The sequence below is a fragment of the Strigops habroptila genome, chromosome 2, assembly GCF_004027225.2.
Source record: "Strigops habroptila isolate Jane chromosome 2, bStrHab1.2.pri, whole genome shotgun sequence".
Taxonomy (NCBI): Eukaryota; Metazoa; Chordata; class Aves; order Psittaciformes; family Psittacidae; genus Strigops; species Strigops habroptila.
In genome coordinates, this window is record NC_044278.2 from 12,836,220 (window position 1) to 12,857,060 (window position 20,841).

At 42.5% G+C, this 20,841-nt stretch overlaps 1 protein-coding gene across 2 annotated transcripts; it reads left to right on the forward strand.

Moving 5' to 3' along the window:
- Positions 1-14,580: 14,580 nt before the first annotated feature.
- On the forward strand, positions 14,581-20,834 carry GSTK1 (glutathione S-transferase kappa 1). 2 transcript variants are annotated; one of them, XM_030471761.2, is made up of 8 exons: positions 14,581-14,973; positions 15,534-15,615; positions 16,354-16,482; positions 16,813-16,913; positions 17,306-17,341; positions 18,590-18,706; positions 19,256-19,349; positions 20,533-20,834. In XM_030471761.2, the coding sequence occupies exons 1-8, from the start codon at positions 14,908-14,910 to the stop codon at positions 20,571-20,573; spliced, it is 666 nt and encodes a 221-aa protein (XP_030327621.1). In that variant the 5' UTR covers positions 14,581-14,907; the 3' UTR covers positions 20,574-20,834. The 2 variants fall into 2 exon arrangements, with proteins under 2 accessions (XP_030327621.1, XP_030327622.1); XM_030471762.1 differs by lacking the exon at positions 17,306-17,341 and having other exon boundaries at positions 14,588-14,973.
- Positions 20,835-20,841: the final 7 nt, after the last annotated feature.

Genomic DNA, 20,841 nt, shown 5'->3' on the forward strand with positions numbered 1-20,841 from the left:
GAATTGAATCACTGTTGAGTGTTTAACAACAGGGGCAATTACTAAATTAGCCATCTTCAGTGTTTTGGGGAGTGGCTGATTTAGAAGGATTAGGTTGGCCTAGTTCTGAGTTCTTGATTTGTCACTGCTGCTCTGACTGCTTTCTGTATATCTGTATAGTCTAGCCAGATATCCCTAACAAATCCTTATTAGTCTGAAGTATATGTATCCTATGAACTTAGTTGTGTCTCAGAAATATTAACCCTTAAAAGGTTAGAAAAATCTTTGTGAGATTTACTACTTACAATATGGAAACTCTGACTGAGCACACATTCTTGTACTTCTAGAATATTATAGTTAGGAAACATGTCACCAAATGCTTGAAAGAAACAACCACTCCTTCAGTAGATCTCAGATTTTACTTGTGACTCTCCATAAAGGGGCAGAGAGGCTTAAAGGGAGAAAGAAACCATGCGCATCTACATCTGCATCTGTGTGGTGCCACACTAAAAAACGCTAAGTTAGACTAGAAAACACTCTAAATGTAAGAAAATCAGCAAAAACACAAACATTTTTCTTAGCCAGCTACTGAAACCAAAACACTACTGCGGACGCTGTGGAGACGCAATGGCATCAGCTGTGCCTGAAAGTGCCAGGGAATGGTTGGCACTTCATGGATGCAAGATTCCTTCTGGAAGAACAAAGATAGTGGCCCAGGGCCAGCTGTGCCTCAAAAAGCCAGCAAGCGTGAGGTAGGTAGTAGTGCTAGACAATCTTCCTGAGCTACTTGGTTATGGTGGAGGAGCTAGCAGTACCCAAAGCGCAAAAATCCCTGAAGTTGTTCAGAGACATGTAACAGCGTGTGCTGAAAGGGGACCTTGGCATCTCATATTTGAACATCCAGAGGTTGGTTTGGTACACAGAAGCATTTCCGCATGAATGTGAAACTCAGTATAGGCCAACAAGTCTACAAAACCATTGCCATAGCTGGTAGTCCTGGACAGCTTTTCTGTGTCTCCTGAAGGCCATTGTGGAGAAAGCTGTGCCCCAAAACACTCTGACCTCTCTTTCGAGTACCCGCATACTGCTATGGTATATTCACTCCAGAAAACACCAGGAAATTCCCATAAAACACCCGAAGCACTCTAGGCACAAATAAACTTCAAATAAACACAAATAAAAGGTAAGCAATGAGAGATCTAGAAAATTTTAGGAGTTTCTCCCAGTGGTTTTGACCTTCTGTTTTGAATCTGGCTTTCTTACAGCATGGAAATAGTGAAGTAATTTTCTGGCTTGCAGAAATAGCGTGGTTGTTGCTCCTAACAGAGTGACAATGACTTATCTTTACATATGACACTACCATTACTTAGGATGAGTTATTGCTGGTAAGTCACAAAAAATTAAAGTGCAACAATTAACTCCTCAAGAATTGCAAATCTGCTTGCATAATGATGCCCATACATGCATAAGACTGGCAATATTGCTTCATAAGCAGTGTCCTCCTAAATATGTAGCTATCTGTAGTATCTGTAGCCCTGGTATCTTCAAGTTCTTATGTGGTCAGAGAGCAGGCACATACCAGAATTCGTGTTTTGGTTAATCTGTTAGTAAAGATGAACTGCACCAGATAACAGTTACCATAGTTTCAAAATTCTCAAAGTCACTGTTGTCAGGAAACCTTGAAAATACAGTCTGTGAAAAATCCACACAGATACCAGCTCACTGATGAAGCAAAGCACACGATTTGCCCTTGCTGATCATCATGTTATGATGTGGAGCTGAATCTACTGCCTTGTTTCTTTGCTTTGACTGCTGCCAGCCCACTTGTCCCTGTTTTTATTCACCCACCGTGCTGGAGCATAGTGGTCTGGAAGATAGGTTACTCACCTATCCTCCAGATAGGTAGTGAAGCCTTCCAACTTTCAGTTAAATGTCCTAACTGCTACATAGTAGAGGAGAAAGATAATGGGAACCTGCCTCATTTCCCATGACACAAAGACATGGTTGCTTCAGAAATTATTTGAAGCTGACATTGCCAAGAAGATCAGGAATCTCTCTACACTGAAAAGTTACTTCAGGGAGAATAATACTCTGGATGGGAAAGTATCTACATCTTTTTCACTTCACTGAGAGAAATTCGGGCATTTTCTTTCCTTTTTTTCCTTTATGTCTGTTCAATGAACACTGGGAAACCAGGTGTTTTCCTTAGCACTGGCAGAGGAAGAGGTGACAGACCAGACATGCTGACATTTAATGTTTTGAAATACAGACATGTCTAGGGTTGTGCAGCAGCTGAATTGGGGTTTTTACAGTAGTTTTGTAGTACAAAACTACAGGTTTGAACTCCAGTGTCTGACGTCCCACTTTACATGCCTATATTTGTACTTTATGTATGATGCCTAAATACCTCCCTGAATTGCACAATTATTTTACCCTTCTACATTAGAAACCAAAATGGGTGTTCAGGAATTATCTAGAAAGTACTGGACCAATCACTTTCTCCAGGTTGGGGAAAAGTAAGCTGCTGAAGGCTAGGTAATTTCTTTATGCTGCAGAAAATGACCCTCCAATTCCTGAGGTCATGTTGTGTTGTGCACTTGGGTGGGCCAGCAGGAAGTGCCCAATTTTGACATTTGGTCACCTTCAAAGTTCTGTGACCATGTGTCACCGTATCACATTCTGGGTGCTAACACCTGTGAAGAAGTAGCTATACCTGTGGTAAAGCTACACCTGTGTTGTGTAGCTTTACCATCTCCATGTTGATTGGCTGTCAGCAACCACCTCGTTGTTTTTCATGTGCCCTAGTATGCTTTCCAGCAGAATCTGCTCCATGATCTTGCTAGGCACAGAGGTGAGACTGACTGGTCTGTAGTTCCCCAGGTCTTTCACTTTCCCCTTCTTGAAAATGGGGATTATATTCCCCTTTTTCCAGTTGTTGGGAAAGCTCAGTTTGAGAGCTTACCAGAAGCCTTTACTGATGGCACTGCCTGGTAAGCAGAGAGTACAGCAGCTGTCTGCAATGGGAATGAGAAGAAAAAGGGAGCACCAGCTTCTCTCTAGCTGAGAATTCTGGAGTTCTAACATCTATGGGCACTGTACCTGTTTGCTTGGTCATAGTGCCATGAAGGAGCTTCTAGCCTGCATGCTGAGAAACAGATCTCAGCCTTCCTGTAGTGGGTTTAAAATGTCAGTGAGAATTCTGTTGATGGTCACTAATCAGCAAGGAAAAGAGTGCTAAGTGAAACCACTGAATCTTGGTACAGGAACAGACATTATAATGGGTACCTTGTCATTAACACATCTGTAGTGGTTTTTTCCTCACCCTGACTCGATTTCCAATGGAGTCACAGTGACTTCCTGTTTTTCAGAAGGTCTGTACCAGGGAGCAGAAGCAGGCTGCTCTGCACGGGAAGGTCAGCCAGGAACTGAAGTTGACAGCAAGCCAGGCATGAGGCATCCTCACCAACAGGCATAGTCCCATAGCTCCTGAACAAAAAGAACAGAATAGGTCCGGTGACTGCAGCCAGGTTAAGTCAGCAGTCCAGGCAATCCAGACAAGACAATAGTAAGGTGGTGGGTCCAAGGTCAAGCCATAAAGTCAAGTCAGCAGATCAGGATCAGAATCAGCAAAGTTCATGGCCAGACCCAAGTCTGGCTGCCATATAGCTCTAGCAGAGAGCTATATGTGTGTGAGCTCTTGAGCAACTCCTGAACAAAGAATGGGTAGCCTCTGACCAAAATTCTCTTTGCTCTTTCTCATGCAGCTCTTTCCACAGCAGTCTGATCCAAGGTTCCACTGCAAGGTTATACAGACCTTGAAAAGGCAGACAAAGCCCACTGAGAAAGGAACGAGGTTGTTGGTGCAGTAAAGACCTAACAGCTTGCACATCACTGAACTTGGGATTCTGGATGAACACCAGGTAGATGCCACCAGCCAAAAAGGGTATGTGTCAGTGTCATGAAGAGGATTGTGTGTTTAGACTGGTGTAAACAGATAGCACCCTGCAACTTGTTCCAAATGCCAAGAATGAGTCAAGTAGCCACAGTTTGATTAACAGCAGCTTTTATTTCCCTTAATTCACCATTCTAGAGTGAATGGAAGAGTGGGAAGAACTACTAGCAATGGTCATACATAACCTGAAACAAAGAGAAGCCCAGTATCAGAAACAGGAACTCCTGTAATTCACATCCTAAGGAATATGGTCTTTCAAGAGCTTCTGTCCATACAGTTCGCACGTTTTGACCGAATAAGGAAGCCCTGAGAAGCGCTTGCCTCAAAGACACAGCGGGTGTCATTTTTTACTCAGACAACTACTGCAAGCGATAAACATCACTTCTCTTGATTTTATAGTGAGAGTACAATTTCTCCCAAGGAGGTGATTGAGCTACACATTTAGGGATTTTCTTTGCCTTTTTCTCTTCCAAAGGGATCCATAAAATGACCAACATTCTGTACTTTCACATTGCTTTGTCGGATGAGAAATAACCATTTTGTGTACTGCTCTGTACCACTGGTGTTGATCCCATAGTAAAAACAAGACAATATCGATGATGGCTTCAGAAGCACAATCATTCTTCATATAAGGTCACAGGCACAATTTTCAAATTTTATTGGAGGTTTTGGTTCTCTCAAGATTTGAGATTAATCTGTTGATAATGTCTAAAAAGGTGAACAATATTTCTATTGGTTCCTTCACATAGTTCATGCTAGCATGTGAATCTATATATTTCCTCCTTTGCCGTCATTTGTGAAAGGCAGAGAAGCCCATGCAGAGTTTGGTCTAGGCAGTGCCTAACAAAGAGCGAAGTTTCATCTGTCTGCTATCAGGATGGCAACAAAAAGACATCTTTCTATGCCAGTGTTGTGGCTGTTTCTCTCCATTCAGGTCTCCCTGGTTAAGTACATACTTTATTTCACATAAGGCAGTGAGATAGAAAAAGAATGTAAATTCAATATAAATAGGTTGTTATTCCATCAACCTGTAAGGCAAAGTGACAAGAAGGTGTTTAAATATATTTCTGTCTTTGATGCAAACTCCTTGGTGATTCTGAGAGAAAGAAGCGTAAGCCATTTGTAGTACTTCTGTATTTTACTCAGACAACAGTAACTGGCCATTCTCACAGGAATTTGAGTCCAAGTTTTGTAAACAGCCAAGCTGTAATGGCAACCAGTGGGGTATTCTTACTACTGCCTTGCCTTCCCTGTTAAGCTCTGTGTGGACAGAGTGAATAATTCCAGGTCTTTATTCAACACCAGTTAAAATTATGCTGCTATGCTCTGTGTGTCTAGTGGAGCTTGGCTGGGGAACATATTATCCCCTCAGTTGTTCCTGTATATCAAAAGCTTATCACTATTTGTCTTTCTGCTCTTCTAGAGCTATGTGTACATGTTTGAAGCTCATATCCATATGATGAGAAAAAGACTTCAGAGTTGATACTTTGATGTAGCATGGCCCTAGTCTTAAAGGTTCTCATCAGTTGTGTGGATGTAGTCACAATTGATGTGGATGGAAAGAGGAGGCGCAGGCCTTTCTGGGCAAAGGAGTGTGAAGAACAGTATCAAACATTTGTATTTAGACATCTTTGTAGCAATGTTTGAGTGTCAACTGAGCAGTAATGTGGATATGAGAGAGTTTTCTGCCAACTTCTTTTTAATAACAGGGAATAGTAACAGAGTGACCAACTGGCAGATGCAAAAGACAGTAGCTTTACGTTGACACTATGCTCGGCACCTAGGACCCATATTTCTGCTCTGACTGTACTTGCACTCTCACACTACTGCAGCCCTCTGCTGTTCCACCGGGAAGGTGCACCGAGCCCTCCCATCTGCTGAAAACCTCCACTTAGGGTCTTGGGGCAGGAATGCACGACTCATTCTCACTGCTGCGGGGTGGACGGGATGAGGGGAATTAGGTTTTCAGCTGGAGCAAGCCAAAATCTGATGCTGCGTTATCCAAGCAGAACCTCACTCTGTGACTAGTACCACTGAATTTAATTTCATGTTAAGACATGAGAGACAACATGTTGCAAGTACAAAGAGATTTTGTAGTTATTCACAATCTCAAATGACAGCAAGCAGTGTGATATGTAGAAACACCTCCATCTTGAGGAAGAGAGGTGACACTTTCAACATCATATTGTTTTGCAAACTCTTACCAGAAAACCCAAGGCTCTTAGTGCAAATTAATTATCTTTTGTGGCTTATCAAATACCATCATTGATAGGAGATGATCTCTGAGAAGTGTCTTTCTGGACTATTTGCAAACTGCACTGTTCTCTGTTCACATCACTGCCCAGTGCTGGGTCATAATGAGTACTGCAGGTTTATCTTGGTACCTGGCCAGGTTCTGATACCTTTCTTGCTTCCAGTGCAGTCTGTAGGGTTGCTATGAGGGTACAGCAAGGGCTAGCTGCTCCAGAGTCCAGCCAGAGTCCAGCCCCACAATACCCAAGAAAGGCAAGCAGGGCAGATTTAGGGGTGGTAGCGGGGTTCCACTCTAGTGGCCCACTTGCCTCAGATCATCAGGCAAGTTCATGGTGATGAGGCAAGACCAAGGTCAAGCTGAGAAGTCAGTCTGTGTCCCAGAGCGCAGATCAATAGGGCCCACAGCCAGGCATGGCTGTGCCCAAACTGAACACAGAAACGCTTAGAGGGAGCTCAGGCAGGGACAGAAGGTCCATGTCTGTGCTTACATGGAGGGCTGGGCCCATGGGCAGAGTGTGAGGGTGGAGATTCCAGGTAGGGAAGGACAAGGCCATTAAGGATTAGTACACTTGTTATTGTCAAGGCACAGACAATTGGATCAAACTTCTCCTATAGATATTTGTTTTAATTTTCCATTGCATGTCAGGTTTTGAAACAGTGCTAATTTGGGACCAAAATTACCAGGCTTCTTATATGTCTGTCCTATAAACCTTCTCTAGCTACATGGTCAATCTGAATGACTCTCCAGGCCCCAGAAGAAGCTGCCAGCTCTCTTCAGGGATTGACCTGCTCCATTAGATGCTGAAATTCAAATCTGATCAAAGTGAAGACAAGTCCCAGATGTGGCCATCAACTCCTTCCTGACTCCTGTGTGCACTTAGCTTGTAGTTTGTCCTTAATGTGGAAATACCAAGGTCCTGCACGTGGTTTTCCATAATTTGGTTTTCCACCCATTTTGTTGTGTCCTCTTTCATGCTATAAACACCAATGGCTTCCAATTCCCATGCTTTAGTAATGCCAACATGCTTTTTCTGTAAGTTTTTTCCTCGAGAAGCACAAAGCTCATATCCAACAACTTGGTTACAAGGGGTGCATGAGCAACAGCAATGGGTAACAGATGAACATGGTCAGTACAGAACTGTTTAGTTGTTAAGGGGCAGACTTCAATCTTTAAAAAGTACCCCAGTCTTCTTAATGCCATCACGAAAGCTGCAGAGCTTCCTTTCCTCTGAAACATAAAATTCCTTTCAAATATTTCAACATTCTATGTGTAATTCAATTGATCATTTATATCCAGCAAATAATTACACACCTGTCTTAATTTCAGGTTGTCCTGTTTCCCAAGATTTAAGACACGTATGTTTTCACATTATCACTGCTTCAATGTCTGATTACCGCTTGATAAAATGCTTATTGAAAACCCGTCTTGTGCAGGGGTCGCTGAAACTGGTAGCATGATAAGAGATAAGGCAGCTACAGCTCTGTTTCCTGAGGTCCAACTGGTAGTGAGGCTAACTTGTAGCCCCAGTAGTCACACACATATGTAACGTATACTGATATACAGGTATGTGCACATACACACATACACATCTGTACACAGCTGGCCACACATATAGAAAGATGTAGCAGTGACACAAACACACACAGCACCAATTGCCTTGTTATGAACAATGGATGTAATCTATCTTAACTTCTGCAAGGCCTTTTACATGCTCCCAAGACAAATTCTTGGATTAATTGAGGATATATGGGTTTAATGGTTGGACTATTAAATGGATAAGGAATTGGCTGCATGGCTGCACCCAAAGGGTTGCACTCAATGGCTCAATGTCAAAATAGAGATCAGGAACAAGCTGTGTCCCTCGGGAGTCCGTACTATTCAATATCCTTCTTAATGACATAGGTAGTGGTATTGAGTGCACCCTCAGCAAGTATGTGGATGACACCAAACTGAGTGGTGCAGCTGATATGCTTGAGGGAAGGGATGTAAATATGAACCTCACCACATGAAATTCAACAAGGCCAAGAGCAAGGTCCTGCACGCTCAGGACAATCCCCAGGATCAGTACAGACTGGGGGACAACTGGATTGAGAGCAGCCCTGTGGAGAAGGACCTGGGGATACTGGTGGATGACAAACTGGACATGAGCCAACAAAGCACACTTGCAGCCCAGAGGGCCAATCGTATCCTTGGCTGCATAAAAAGAAGCATGGCCAGCAGGTTGAGGGAGGCAATTCTGCCCCTCTGCTCCACACTGGTGATACCCCACCCAGAGTACTGTGTCCAGGTCTGGGGTCCCCAGAAGAAGAGAGACACAAAAATGATCAGTGGGATAGAACACCTCTCCTACGAAGAAAGGCTGAGAGAGCTGGTGGTGTCCAGTGTGGAGAAGAGAAGCAGAATTGCAGACATTTTTCCCCAAAGGTTTGGCCTAAGTTTGCAGCCACGTGTCCATAGGCAAATGGCCAAGGGTGGCTACTTAGCTAGACCATTTCAGAGAAATTGAACAGAATGTGGTTAAAGTAAGGAGAAGACAAGCAAGCACGTGCTACACAGAGATAAACAAGAGCAACTTGTCATTGTGAAATTATGAAATGCAATGTGGAATCTTACTCTGAAATAAAACCTGTCAGTAACTGCCTCCTTCTCCACATCGTCCCACTCCTGTCCCTCCTCCATGTTAATTTTTGCTTTCTACTCGTTACAGCAATGTATAACAATCATTGGAGCTATATTATTGTTGTCTGGAATACCTTAAGAGTTCTCAGGAGGATTCCTGGTTTATTATTGTTCATTAACATGATGACAATGTCAGTATTACAGGCCCTTACTGCTGGATCATCAGCTACTGCTTTCTCTAGAGGAAGATCTCTCCCTTTTATAGTTAATACCTGTATTTTTCTGGAGGTCTCTCCACTGCCTGAAAATGCCCTGGAAGATAGTTATGATGATGTGACAGAAGCTCCTGGACCTAAAGACGCTCCTTTTCCTGGGCAAAATGAACAGGAAATCGTTGAGATCCCTGAAGAAAGTGACAGAAACAAGGATTCATGGACAGGTGAGGCCAGAAGCGCAGGCTGATGGTTTTCATAATCTATAGTTATTGTACTGAACTCAGGGAAAATCAAGGTGGAGGGTACTTCAAGGTATCACCTAGGTTTTATCTAACCACTGTCAGGAACACTACCTACCTACACAGGGAGTATAGGTTAGATGTTTATTATTCCGTTCTTACAGCCATTCAGTAGTAGTGTTTCCACAATCTCTGCAGGTAATCTATGCTGTGTTTTCCTTACAGCTCTAAAATTACTGCCTATGGCCTAACCCAAGTCTTCACTGCTGCAAATTAGAATTGTTACTTCTTATTACAATGACCATGTGTATGTGTAGCAGGAGGCAGAATCAGACAAACATTTCTCAGGTCTTTCATAGCCACGCATATGTAAGGTTCTAATTTCTGGAGGAGACGACTGATAGCCCATGCTGCCAGCTGGAGAACCATGTAATATGTTCAGGATGTATTTATCTCAGTTTTCTTCCCTTCATGTTTTCAGACTGGAGTCCTAACGTGTCAGGAAACAGGACCTCTGCAGCTGAGAGTCATTCATCCCCTGCTCTTGAAGATACAGACTATGATGACATTGAACAGCTGGGACACTGATAGAGACTGATGAGCTGTACTTTTCACTTTTGTAAATACACCTCTGTTCATAAAATGCTAATCAGGCACCAGTAGAACCAGAACAACTTGCATTTAGGATTAGTTTACCTACGTTTGGTTTATTTGCAGAGAAGCGATTACATGCATAGAAGATATACCAACATGACTGTTAAAAAAATCTTTCTAATTTTCCTTATAATTTCTTGTTGCCAAGACTACCTGGACAGTTTTTGCTTTTTATTTTACAATATTTTTCATTGGGTTTTTTTGGGTTTTTTTTCCTACTGAATTAGTTTTTCAACTTAGGATATTTTATTAGAAATTGTTTAAAGATGTGTTCTCAAATTTATGGTTCTCCTCCCAGATACACAAGACAGCTTTTTGGAGTTTATTAGGAATGGAAACTGAACTGTAAGAAAATAATCAAAGTTCTATTTCATCTTTTGGGTATTCTTGCTTGTCACACAAAATGTGAGGACTAGAATTCATTTTTGAGATAGTGCTTTAAGAGATGAGAAACTCAACAAGAGGTTAATTATCATCCTCACTTTAGATGTAGGCCTGTCATGTGAATTATGTACAAGTGAATCACACATTTGATTTGAAGGAAAAGCTTCTCTTTTCTCCCTCTATACCATGAGTTACAGTCTCCCAAAGTCATCCCAATTATATAGTGAGTTTAATTTCTTTCCACAAACAGCAAGTGGTGGTCATACCTACAGGTGTCTGTCATGTTATTTATTTTAATCATATGAAGGCAGATTGAAAAAGACAACATATTGATGGAATAGAAGGTGAAGTATTGCTGTCTTGGCTCCTAATGAAATTTCTTTCAAGTCTTGAATGTGAAAGAATGTTTTAATGAATCTTATTCAGATCAACTAAGTATCTCAAAAGAAAAAGGTCTGAAACTTCAATATGGATATTATTTTTTGGATCAGAGGGTAAATGCAGTGGAAACTCAGGTTGTTGAGAATTTGCCTAGAGTATGCCAGGGTAATGACATGTCAAGAAGAAATACCTGAAGAGTCACCATAATCTAGATGAGACTCTCATTCGTATATGAAAACTACAGTGGTTCTAGCCATCATGATACATAAAGAAATGTAAGTTTGTCCCAAACAGCTGAGAAGACACACAGACAAGAAAATCCTTTCCCAAATAATCTCACTAACCTCATTAGCTCAGCATCAGGACACCTTACAACCCTGTGCCAATGACTGAGGCAGAAGAGGTTGGACTGAGATAAACTGAATACTTCTTTGTACTCAGTAAGTATCCTGGCAAATCTACACTTCCCTGTCTGTCTTCTTTTCAGCACCGAGTGGAGCTTCCTGTGGAATATCGTGAGAGCACAGGAGTGCTCTGTACTGCTATGATTTTGTGATGCATAGGATGTTTCTATCTGTGTAACTTTTTCCTTTCCAAGCTGGCCTGGAAGTAGTGAGAAGAAAATTAAAAAGGAAAGACAATTCTGGCAAAGACAAGGCACTTCATTAAAAGAGATCCTAAGGGAATGCAACCACCTTGACATCTAAATCCAGGCAAGAGCGGTTCATATCTTCCCTAGTTAAACCCAGGATCACAGGAGGACCATTGCAGCAGCCAAGTCTTTGAGAAGAGTGTTATTGCTGATTGCTTCTCCAGCAGCATCAGCAAGATCTCATAGGCATGCTACAGGCATGCTGTAAATACAGGAGAGAAACACATGCATCCATGTAATTTAACTGCATCACACTATCCGCTTTTCCTGGGTCACTAATAGAAAAGCTAGGAAAGTAGACATACAGAGTGTTTGCAAGGAATAGGAATAAAGACCAGAAACAAACAGGGGTAACCAATTCTGTGCTAGAAATAGAATGCCAGCTGATTTATCCCTGTCAGAATTTACAGGACAGGACCTCCCCTCCCTGGCTGCACCAGGCTGGGCTCCAGTGACCAGGAAGAAGGAATCCCCTGGGTCTCAGAGACGGCAACAACTGATGTTATTGGCACGATCCAGTTGAGCTGAGTACTATGCAGGTGACCGGGGTATATAATCCTCAATGAGACAAGTGGACTAATCTTGGAAATGCACCCACAGTGTTAAAATTTGTAACCAATTTCCTACAACATTATGGGCGCACCTGAGTGCAACCTGCCCATGGGAATTTTTAGAATAATTGGAGCAATTGGCTTGAAAGCATATTAACAGAACACAGGAATAATAAAAGATGTAAAGTGGATTAACTACCAGGTAAAATTTCTACTCTAAGGGATGAAAACAGATGCTTACAGAAGTATGTGTAAGACTCCCATAAGTAACAGATCACTTCAAATTATTAAATCAGAAACAATATCGGCTGATGATCAGGATGAAAACCAAGAGAACCAGGCTAAGGCTGAGCTCATTACAAACCCATCTTTGAAATTAGTGGAAAAAATCAGGTATAAAAGTAAAATACACAATTGCACAGGTCTAGTTTCAACTTGCAGAGAGATTTAAACCTCATGGAGTCTTACAGGAGAACTCTCAATTATTGCATACAAATTTCAACCTCACCTGATTTTAATCACTGATCCCTCTAATCTTCACATACCTATTTTTCTCTAGACTGCCTTTAATTCTTTCTCTGAAACCACAGAACTACATAAATAATGTAAATAAGGTACCCAGTGGAAATACAAATTTCTCACAGTTCCTGTCATTAGACAAACACCTAGACATCCTGCTAGGAAGCAAGAAATAGCTAGACAGGACAACCCCATGTCAGCCAGTATTATTTTAGCAGCACAAAGGCCTGTGTTTCCAAGGATGCTTGGATAACGATCCTGAGCCAAGCGAAAAAGCACAATTTCTACAACACTTGGACCTTCCTCGAGAAACTTAAAATATTTTGGCCTTGAAAAACAACAGATATAGGGACACACAAGATTGGTCAAGTTACAAACGTGTCACACTGTATGACATCCCACCCATCAACATCCCCCCTGCCCCTTCCCAATAATTTACCCCTCATACTACCCCTGCTCCACCTAATCTGAATGAAGATCCACTAGGTATGACGTGGATTCACCCCACAGCTGCGCTAAGACACTCTGACTACCAAGTAGCTAGCTACTGAATCCCAGTCTCTTTAGTTGCTGGCACTTGCTCATAGAAGCTCCTGAGGCCACAGCCTAAGTCCAGCTGCTGTTACAGACCTCCAAACACCAACACACACATATATATGCTCCCAACTTCCCAGCAGTTCGCTGGGACTCCCCCAGTCCCCTCTGGTAGCCAAGTCCTTCTGTGCGCTTGCCCTTTGAGACACATATGCAGAGCTTACTGGGACTCCCCTGGTCCCTGTGGCAGCCAAGTCATGTCTACATATGACCAACCCTTTCTATCCCTTTATATATCCAATTTCACATAGTTATTCCTCCCAAAACCACCTAGATCCATTCCTTTCCCTGTTTCCTCTCATAAACACCCCTACTGTAAAACCAAAATGATCTTCCTCTGGAACCCAGACCCTTTTGCAGTATCCCTACCCTCCAACAGTCCTGTTCCTCTGACTTCATGAGTCCCTAGACCATGGGGCTGATGTCTGTCCTGGGATAGCCCTTGGTAGGGCAGGACAGTGTGTTCCACCTCTAGAGAGACCCAATTTGGGTTCTCACATGCCATTGAGGTGCCCTGAGCACCTCTGCACTTGCAGAGATAGGCCCGTGACATGCTCCTGTGATAGGCCTGGAAGCAGCCAGGGCAGGGTACTACTTGGGCTCCCCCGTCCACCATCGTCTTTCTGTGCTACTCTGTTGATGTGCAGAATATTTATTTTTATCAGATAGATAAGCTACACATTCAAGCTGTATTACCTGGTCCATAGAAGGAAAACCTGGAACGACATGCCACACCATGTCTGAGTAGCAGGTTGCTAAGGGAGCTTAGAGCGCCATTCACAGGCCAAGCTGAGAGCCTTTGTTGATAATCAAGGCACTCATGAGTGTTAACAGTGATTGTGAGAGAAGTGTGTAAGTTCACGCCTTTGCCAGCGAGTATTGAGCCAGACTAGCTGGCAAGCAAAATACCCATACAGTGGGCAAGATGGCTCAGGATCAGTGCATGAACATGAGAGGGGCTGGGAGGCCATGCTCATTCAAGGGATCTGTAAATGTTCATGTGCTTGTGAATCTAGAGGGTGAAGGGGTATGTTTTCACTAGTGAACTTAACCCCAATCAGCTATAGAGCAACAGGACTGGACTAGGTATCTATACTTACTTTTAGTTCTGGTATGTTGTATGTGAATGTTGTTACAGGCAGCACTCTGCCTATTTCAGTCTGTATAGCCATGTTAGCATCCTCAGTGTATGTATGTGCATGGATCTATCTCTGTGGGGGACACACGCAGCCTCACTGCTGGCTGAGCCTGCACCTGATACAGCAGCAGTCACATCTGTAGGCTCCAGTGGCCTGGAAGGAGGAACTCCCAGACTCCAGAGGATGCCCATGTCAGTTGTCTTGTAACACCCCTTAAAAAAATGCCTAAAAAAATTTGCTAGTGTTTAGAAAGAACGGTTCTTAACGGCAAGTTTTTTCTAGCCAGCAAGAATTTCAATTTGTTACCCCAAATGATTAGATTTCTGGCGGAATCTTTTTCTCTTTTGATTTTACACGCCCTCCGCAGGCTCCGGCAGGGAAGCCGTGCTCCCGGGAAGACATGCCGGGCTGCTCCGCTGAGTCAGCTCCCGGGTTCCCTCCCCGGGAGCCTCCTCTCCTCCTGCCTCGCCATGGAGAAGGGCACAGGCTCCCTGCCGGCTCCCCGCAAAGCCGCGGCTCCGCACCCCTCCTCTTCCTCTCAAGCCGCGCTTCAAAGGAGAAGCAGCAAAGGGCACCCGGGACCGGACTCAGCCGCGCCGGAGCGGGCAGCGGCGCCGTGGAACATAGAAAGGAAAAGCCGAACCGCCCAACAAGGACTTCGGCCAACGGGAGCGGAAGGGCGCTCCACCTCCACCGCCCCTCGCCCGCCCCGGAGGAGGTGCCGCTGCCGCTGGGGCGCCCTGGGTAGTGGCGGCGGGACGGGGCCAGGGCAGCGATGGGCCGGACGGTCGTGGAGCTCTTTTACGATGTGATCTCCCCTTATTCCTGGCTGGGGTTTGAGGTGAGGGGGTGACGGAGACAGGAGGAGGCCGTTCGCGGGCGCTCCGCCGTTCTCCCGCGGCCCGGCCCCGGCCCGGCCTGCTGCGGCTGCTGCTGGCTCCCCTTTGGAGGGCGGCTGATGGTTAGCTCTCCCGGCTGGCTGCAGTGGCTTCCCGCCGCAGCGCCCTTCCCACCTTTATGTTTAGGTTTTGTTTTTGTCTCATTTGTGAGGAGCATTTCGGTTTCTTCCTCGCGTGCCTCAGCCAAATGGCAGCATAGCGTGTGTGTGTTTTGGAGTTTTGGTGTTTAACAGGTGGAAGGATCCACTCACGAGTTTGATCTTTTCCATATTTACCCTTGCTTAGACTTGTATAGTCATAATACAAATGCAGTCTTTTCAGTTTTTCTGAGATCAGAAGTCTCTCTAGCAGCATCCACAAAAGGCTTTTAGGACTATTACTAATATGATAGAAAAGGATTTATCTGCAGTATCTATTTAATACCCTAGCTTATTTCCTAGCTGCACACAGCTCTATAGACATCTCTTCTGACTTAATCCATCACTACTTTTTTATGTTGCAGGTGCTCTGCCGGTACCGACACATCTGGAACATAGATCTGAGCTTTCGTCCAGCTTTCCTTGGTGGCATAATGCAAGCAACTGGTAGGCAATACAAGGAGATTAGCTCTGTAGGGAAATACCTTCTTCAGTACTACAAACTAGTGGACAAGCTCTTAGTGAGGGCAGATTCTACGGAGACAGCTTTAAACTGAGTTTTGGCACCAATAACTAAATACAGAATTGCAGAGGTCAGTAGTGACTGAGAAATCAGCCGCAAGGGATTTCATACTGTTGCAACTACACAGCCACTGTTCGTGGCACATACAGTATATGACAAAGTTCATCAGTTCTAAAATAGGAAAATAAAAATTTGATATGGAATGTTTTCCTAAAAATTTTCTATTGTGTTCAAACCAGAATTAGTTTATTGAACACTTGCAGTTTGTAATATGCATGAAGGATCCAAGTATGACCTAAAATGGTACCCATGGCCTTATTAAAACAAATTAATCACTGAGACTTATAAATCATGAAATTAACAAGTCTCTGCATTTGTTTACCCATGCATTAATAGGTTTTTAGCTTAAAAGTCATCTACAAATCCCTGCTAGAGCATTTTTACCTTGGTTTAAAACTGATTTTGCTAACTTAAAGGGTTGATCTATGCAAAACCAAACTAAATCACGTTCAAAGCTTAGCATTATCTTTGGAAAAGCTGTGTATGTTTCAGTAAGCCAATATGAAATTATACTCTTCCTTAGGCACATGGATGCATGAGGTCTAATTTGTCCAATTTTGGCTTTGTCCAGAAAAATCTCAACAGAAATTTTTTCCTGAAAGGTAACAAGCCCCCAGGAATGTTGCCAAAGCGTGCAGAATACCTGCTGAAGGATATAAAAAGGATGGCAAAATACTACCAAGTGCCTGTACAAATTTTAGGAGATGACTTCCAGCGTGTCCTTGGTACAGGTAAGTTAGAGACTTAGCTTAGTTGGCATCTTTCAGCTCTAGCACTTCTGGTTCAAGTTCTCCCTAACAGTAAAGATGAATTCCTTGTCCACAGCCTCTTCCTATATCTGTGAGCAGTATGGTGTTTGTACATTTTTAACCATAAATCTATGGAGAAATATGGTTATGAATGATATTAGCATGGAAGATACTGTGAAACAACATACCCTTTACTGTCTGGGGACTGTTACAGAGAAGATCATAACTGTTCTTGGGTAGCTCTTGTGCAGACCATATCTGTTCCTGATCTTGTGCCTTCAGTATGTTTCTTTGTCTTCCCACTAATCCCAGGCAGTCTTGGGGCCATGCGCTTTATCACAGCCATTGATATGACACAACCACAATATGTGGAACCCTTATCTAGGGAGTTCTGGCTACGTTTTTGGTCGCAGGTCAGTATTTTATGAAGCCAACTTCTTGATCCATTCTCTGTCACCCTTCCCGTCCCACTTTGTTCAAATGTGGAATTTGAGTAAGAGAAAGGAAATGTCTTGTAATGAAAAGTCAGGAAACTTGAGGTCACGGTGGTTCAGGAGCTATTGCAAGAAAAGAACGTGCTGTAAAGTCAGTTTAATTTGCCTTCCTATTGGTTGAGTGCATGAACAGTTCACATCAGAAAGCACTCAATATATTCCTAAATTTGGTGACTTAAAACCTTTTCTGAGGAAGTTTCTCCAGCAGCTAGTATTGTTTTTACTTCTCTTTTCTTAGAAAACTTGCTTTCAAGTCCAGAGCTAAGCTTTTGTTCTTAACTACTGAATTACGTGTTTTATTCTTTTACCAGCATGAAGATATCAGTCAGCCAGCAAATATATTGGCTGTAAGTGTCTCCTTTTTGTTGGTGCTTCTGTGTTTCAGGTACAGATTCTTACTGTTGCTTGGATCAGTAATAGACATGAAGACAGCTTAGTCAAATGATCACTTGGGAGTTCTGAAAAATTTCAGCTAGAAAAAAGTGGATTTAATTTCCTAGCAGTTCTGTTTGGAATGATTGGGTGGGGGGTCAGGCTTTGAATGACACACACAAGCACTGCTTGGTGGTCTGTGAGCATCCCCCTATGTTCAGTAAGGCATGAACAAGGTGAGCATCTTGTTTGCTCATGTCTGTCTCCATTCACCCCTGCAGCAAGTACTAGACTTTGGTTCTGGAAATATGCCATTCAAAGGTGGGTGAGGCGTCCCAACCCTTTCATCCAAGTCTTTATAAGTGAGTTTAGTTTACACATCAATTAGAAAAATGAAATGTTGTTTATTTATACCGTATTTATGTATGGTATATTTGTAAACCGTATTTATATGCTTCCTCAGTATTTTTTCACTTCTTTCTTTACTCAGCAGTAACTACACATAAACTAGAATGTATAGTCTTTGAATCCTGCCCCAATCCACTTAAATACCCTCCTTCAGCTCTAAAATGGTGACGACCAGATACTATGTCTCTTCGTAAATGTTGCAGTCTAAACACCAGGGCTACCAAACATACACAGTGATTTGTTCTATTCCAGTGCTATACTTATTTATTTACTGTAATTTCAAAGGTACCCAATAAACATTGAACCTTTACCTTTCACCACTTTATCTCATTCCTGTGTGGCAGAGGCGCAGAGGAGGTTAAAAAGATGCAGCAATAACACTATCAACTGTTTAACCTCTGTGAGTTACGGTCTTTTTTCATGCAGTATCACATACAGATCCTATGTGGCCATAAATTTTGTCTTGGCAGGCTTGTACAGTAAGATTTTCAGAAGAACACTGCTTTTTTAATTATCTGATACGTCATCGGATCAGAGGTTAAACATTTTTTCATGTTTAGTAACTCCTGAAAGTGCAGCTTTGGGCTTGGAAGTTTAGAATAGCCCTTTTGCTTTCTATCTATCTAAGAGTTCATCAATGATGAATGGGTCGGGAACACAGCAAGACAGTCGTGCAGGAAGTACTTCAAGGGTATTTTGTCATTTTTCTGGTAATAGACCTTGGGTGACAATACTGAAGATTAAACTAATTAGACCATAGTAGCAGTTGGAATATTTAGTATGAGAGTACTCTTAATTCTATCATGTTTTCTCAGGCTGCCAGACAGGCTGGGCTATCTTCAGAGCTTGCCCAGAAAACACTTGAAATGATTTCGTCCCCTGCAGTGAAGAACCGACTGAAAGGCACAACAGATGAAGCAATAAAATATGGGGTGAGATGCTTCCAATGCCAGTTGGCATCACAGCTGTGCATTCCTTTCCTATTAAGAATACTGGGAAGCGAGGAACAGTGAAGGTGATGATTAGACAGCAGTATACAGACCATCTCCCTTAAGTGGTCTTTGCTTTTTTTTGTACATGTGAAAGCTAACTCACTGTTGTTGGTAGTTTTTCTCACTGTCATCTGCAAAACCAAGGTTGAGCCATCCAGCTCATTCCAGCTGGACCGAAAGTATGAGGAGCTACAGGACCAGTACTAGCAGATACCATTTATTGCTACTTGACTTAAAACTGTGGATTTATCAGGCTGAGGTATTTTGAAGGGGTTTTTTTTGTGCTCATTCAAAAGGGGCACACAGGCTCTGGAGAGTCGTCTTCTTTCTGATGGCTCCAGTTAGGCTCATCTTTAAGAATGAAGAAGGTGAAAAGAAGGGGAGGAAAAAAAGTCAAAGTCACTGCTTTTTATTCCGAGGCTTGATGATGTGTCTGCAAAATTTTCTGTCATTATAACATTCTCTGTTTCATCTCTATGGTGTGATTAGGCATTTGGGATGCCTGCTGTTGTGGCACATTTTAATGGGGAACCTCATCTCTTTTTTGGCTGTGATCGTTTAGAGCTGTTAGGCAGCATTATAGGTGAGTGTACCTAATAACATCAGTTTTGGTTTAATGCTTTCACCCTCTTTTTGTGAAATATGTAGTACAGCTAAACTAAACACTCTTAAGGTCTTCCAAATATTAAATAATGTTGGGTGTCCTTCTCATGAGATGAAACTGCTGACTGGAATGTCTCTCAGTACAGATAAGAGTGACCAAAGATGTAGTCCTTTTCCAAACAAGAAGTAACTTGAGTCCTCCATCCTCTCTCTGTATGTTTCAAGGCTTTGTGCTCCACATGCCATTCTCAAATTACTACCAAAACTCTTTAGTTTTCAGGTGTTCATATTTAACCTTTCAGTACTGGGCTAAGATTAAGACTATGGCTGATACTTAATGTTCCTTCTTAATAGAAGCATATTATCACAGCTTCCCGGTCTGTAACTTGTAATCCCGTAACTACACAACTTTTTAACAGATATTCCTATCTTGACCATCTTTCTTTTCTTTCTTCTATTAAGAGAATGCAAACTTTGGATTTTTAAAGATAACTGGAATAGGTTGTGAGTAATAAAACTCAGTCACCTGCTTTTACATGAGTTAGAGCACATTTGACTTGTGATCACAAAATTTGTCACTTGAAAGGGTTTCTCACTAGAAAGAGTTATGCATATAAATTAGCTGTGATGCATTTAAGTCATAGGCTTAAACAGAAGGGAATTTTTTTGAGGTTTGTTTTCTGGATTGGTTTCTGGTCCTATAAAAACACTCTTGTTGAAAAGGAGAGTGAGGAAGATGAATACCCAACACCCTCTACGATAGTCACTAATCCTAATTGGAATGTTGTGGCCTGGTATCTAGCCTCAACTCCAACAATTTCAACAGATTTTCCTTTTGTTTCTCTGGCTCCCCAGCCTTCCACCCATATTCTCTTCCTTATGCCCAGCCCCTCAAAACAGGAGTCCCTCATGTGGAGTGCCCCAGCCCTGCAAAATTTGTGTGACAGAGGAAAATAGTTCTTCTGTACAGCTCAGTTGCGACTAGACAGTTGCAGATGTATGGAGCTGGCTGAAGCATGCCAGACAGGGTACAAATCTGTATTTCATCAGCAGTAGATACCCTTCAGAAGAGAAGTAGGAATAGTCATCCTAATGCAGAAATGTGACTGACCAGTCACTTAACATGTATTTAACTTTCTCTTTTGTGCTGGTTTGTCTTGCAGGTGAAAAATGGCTGGGACCAGTTCCAAGCCCAAAGATGTGAAAAGTCCTGGAGAAACATATAAGAATTAAAATATATATGTACATGGTCAATCCTCAGTGATTACATGAACCTATCCAATTTTATGGAGAGATGGCTTTCTCATCCTTAACAGCTAACTTGACAGCTGATTTTCTTCTCTAATTACGACGAATTTCAGGGTTTGCCAGTATGGCCAGTCTGGTGAGGTCTTTGCTAATAAAAATGTGCTTATTTTCTTTCAATAGCTTAATGATTAACATTAAAGTTTAAATATTTAACTTCTTGGAGA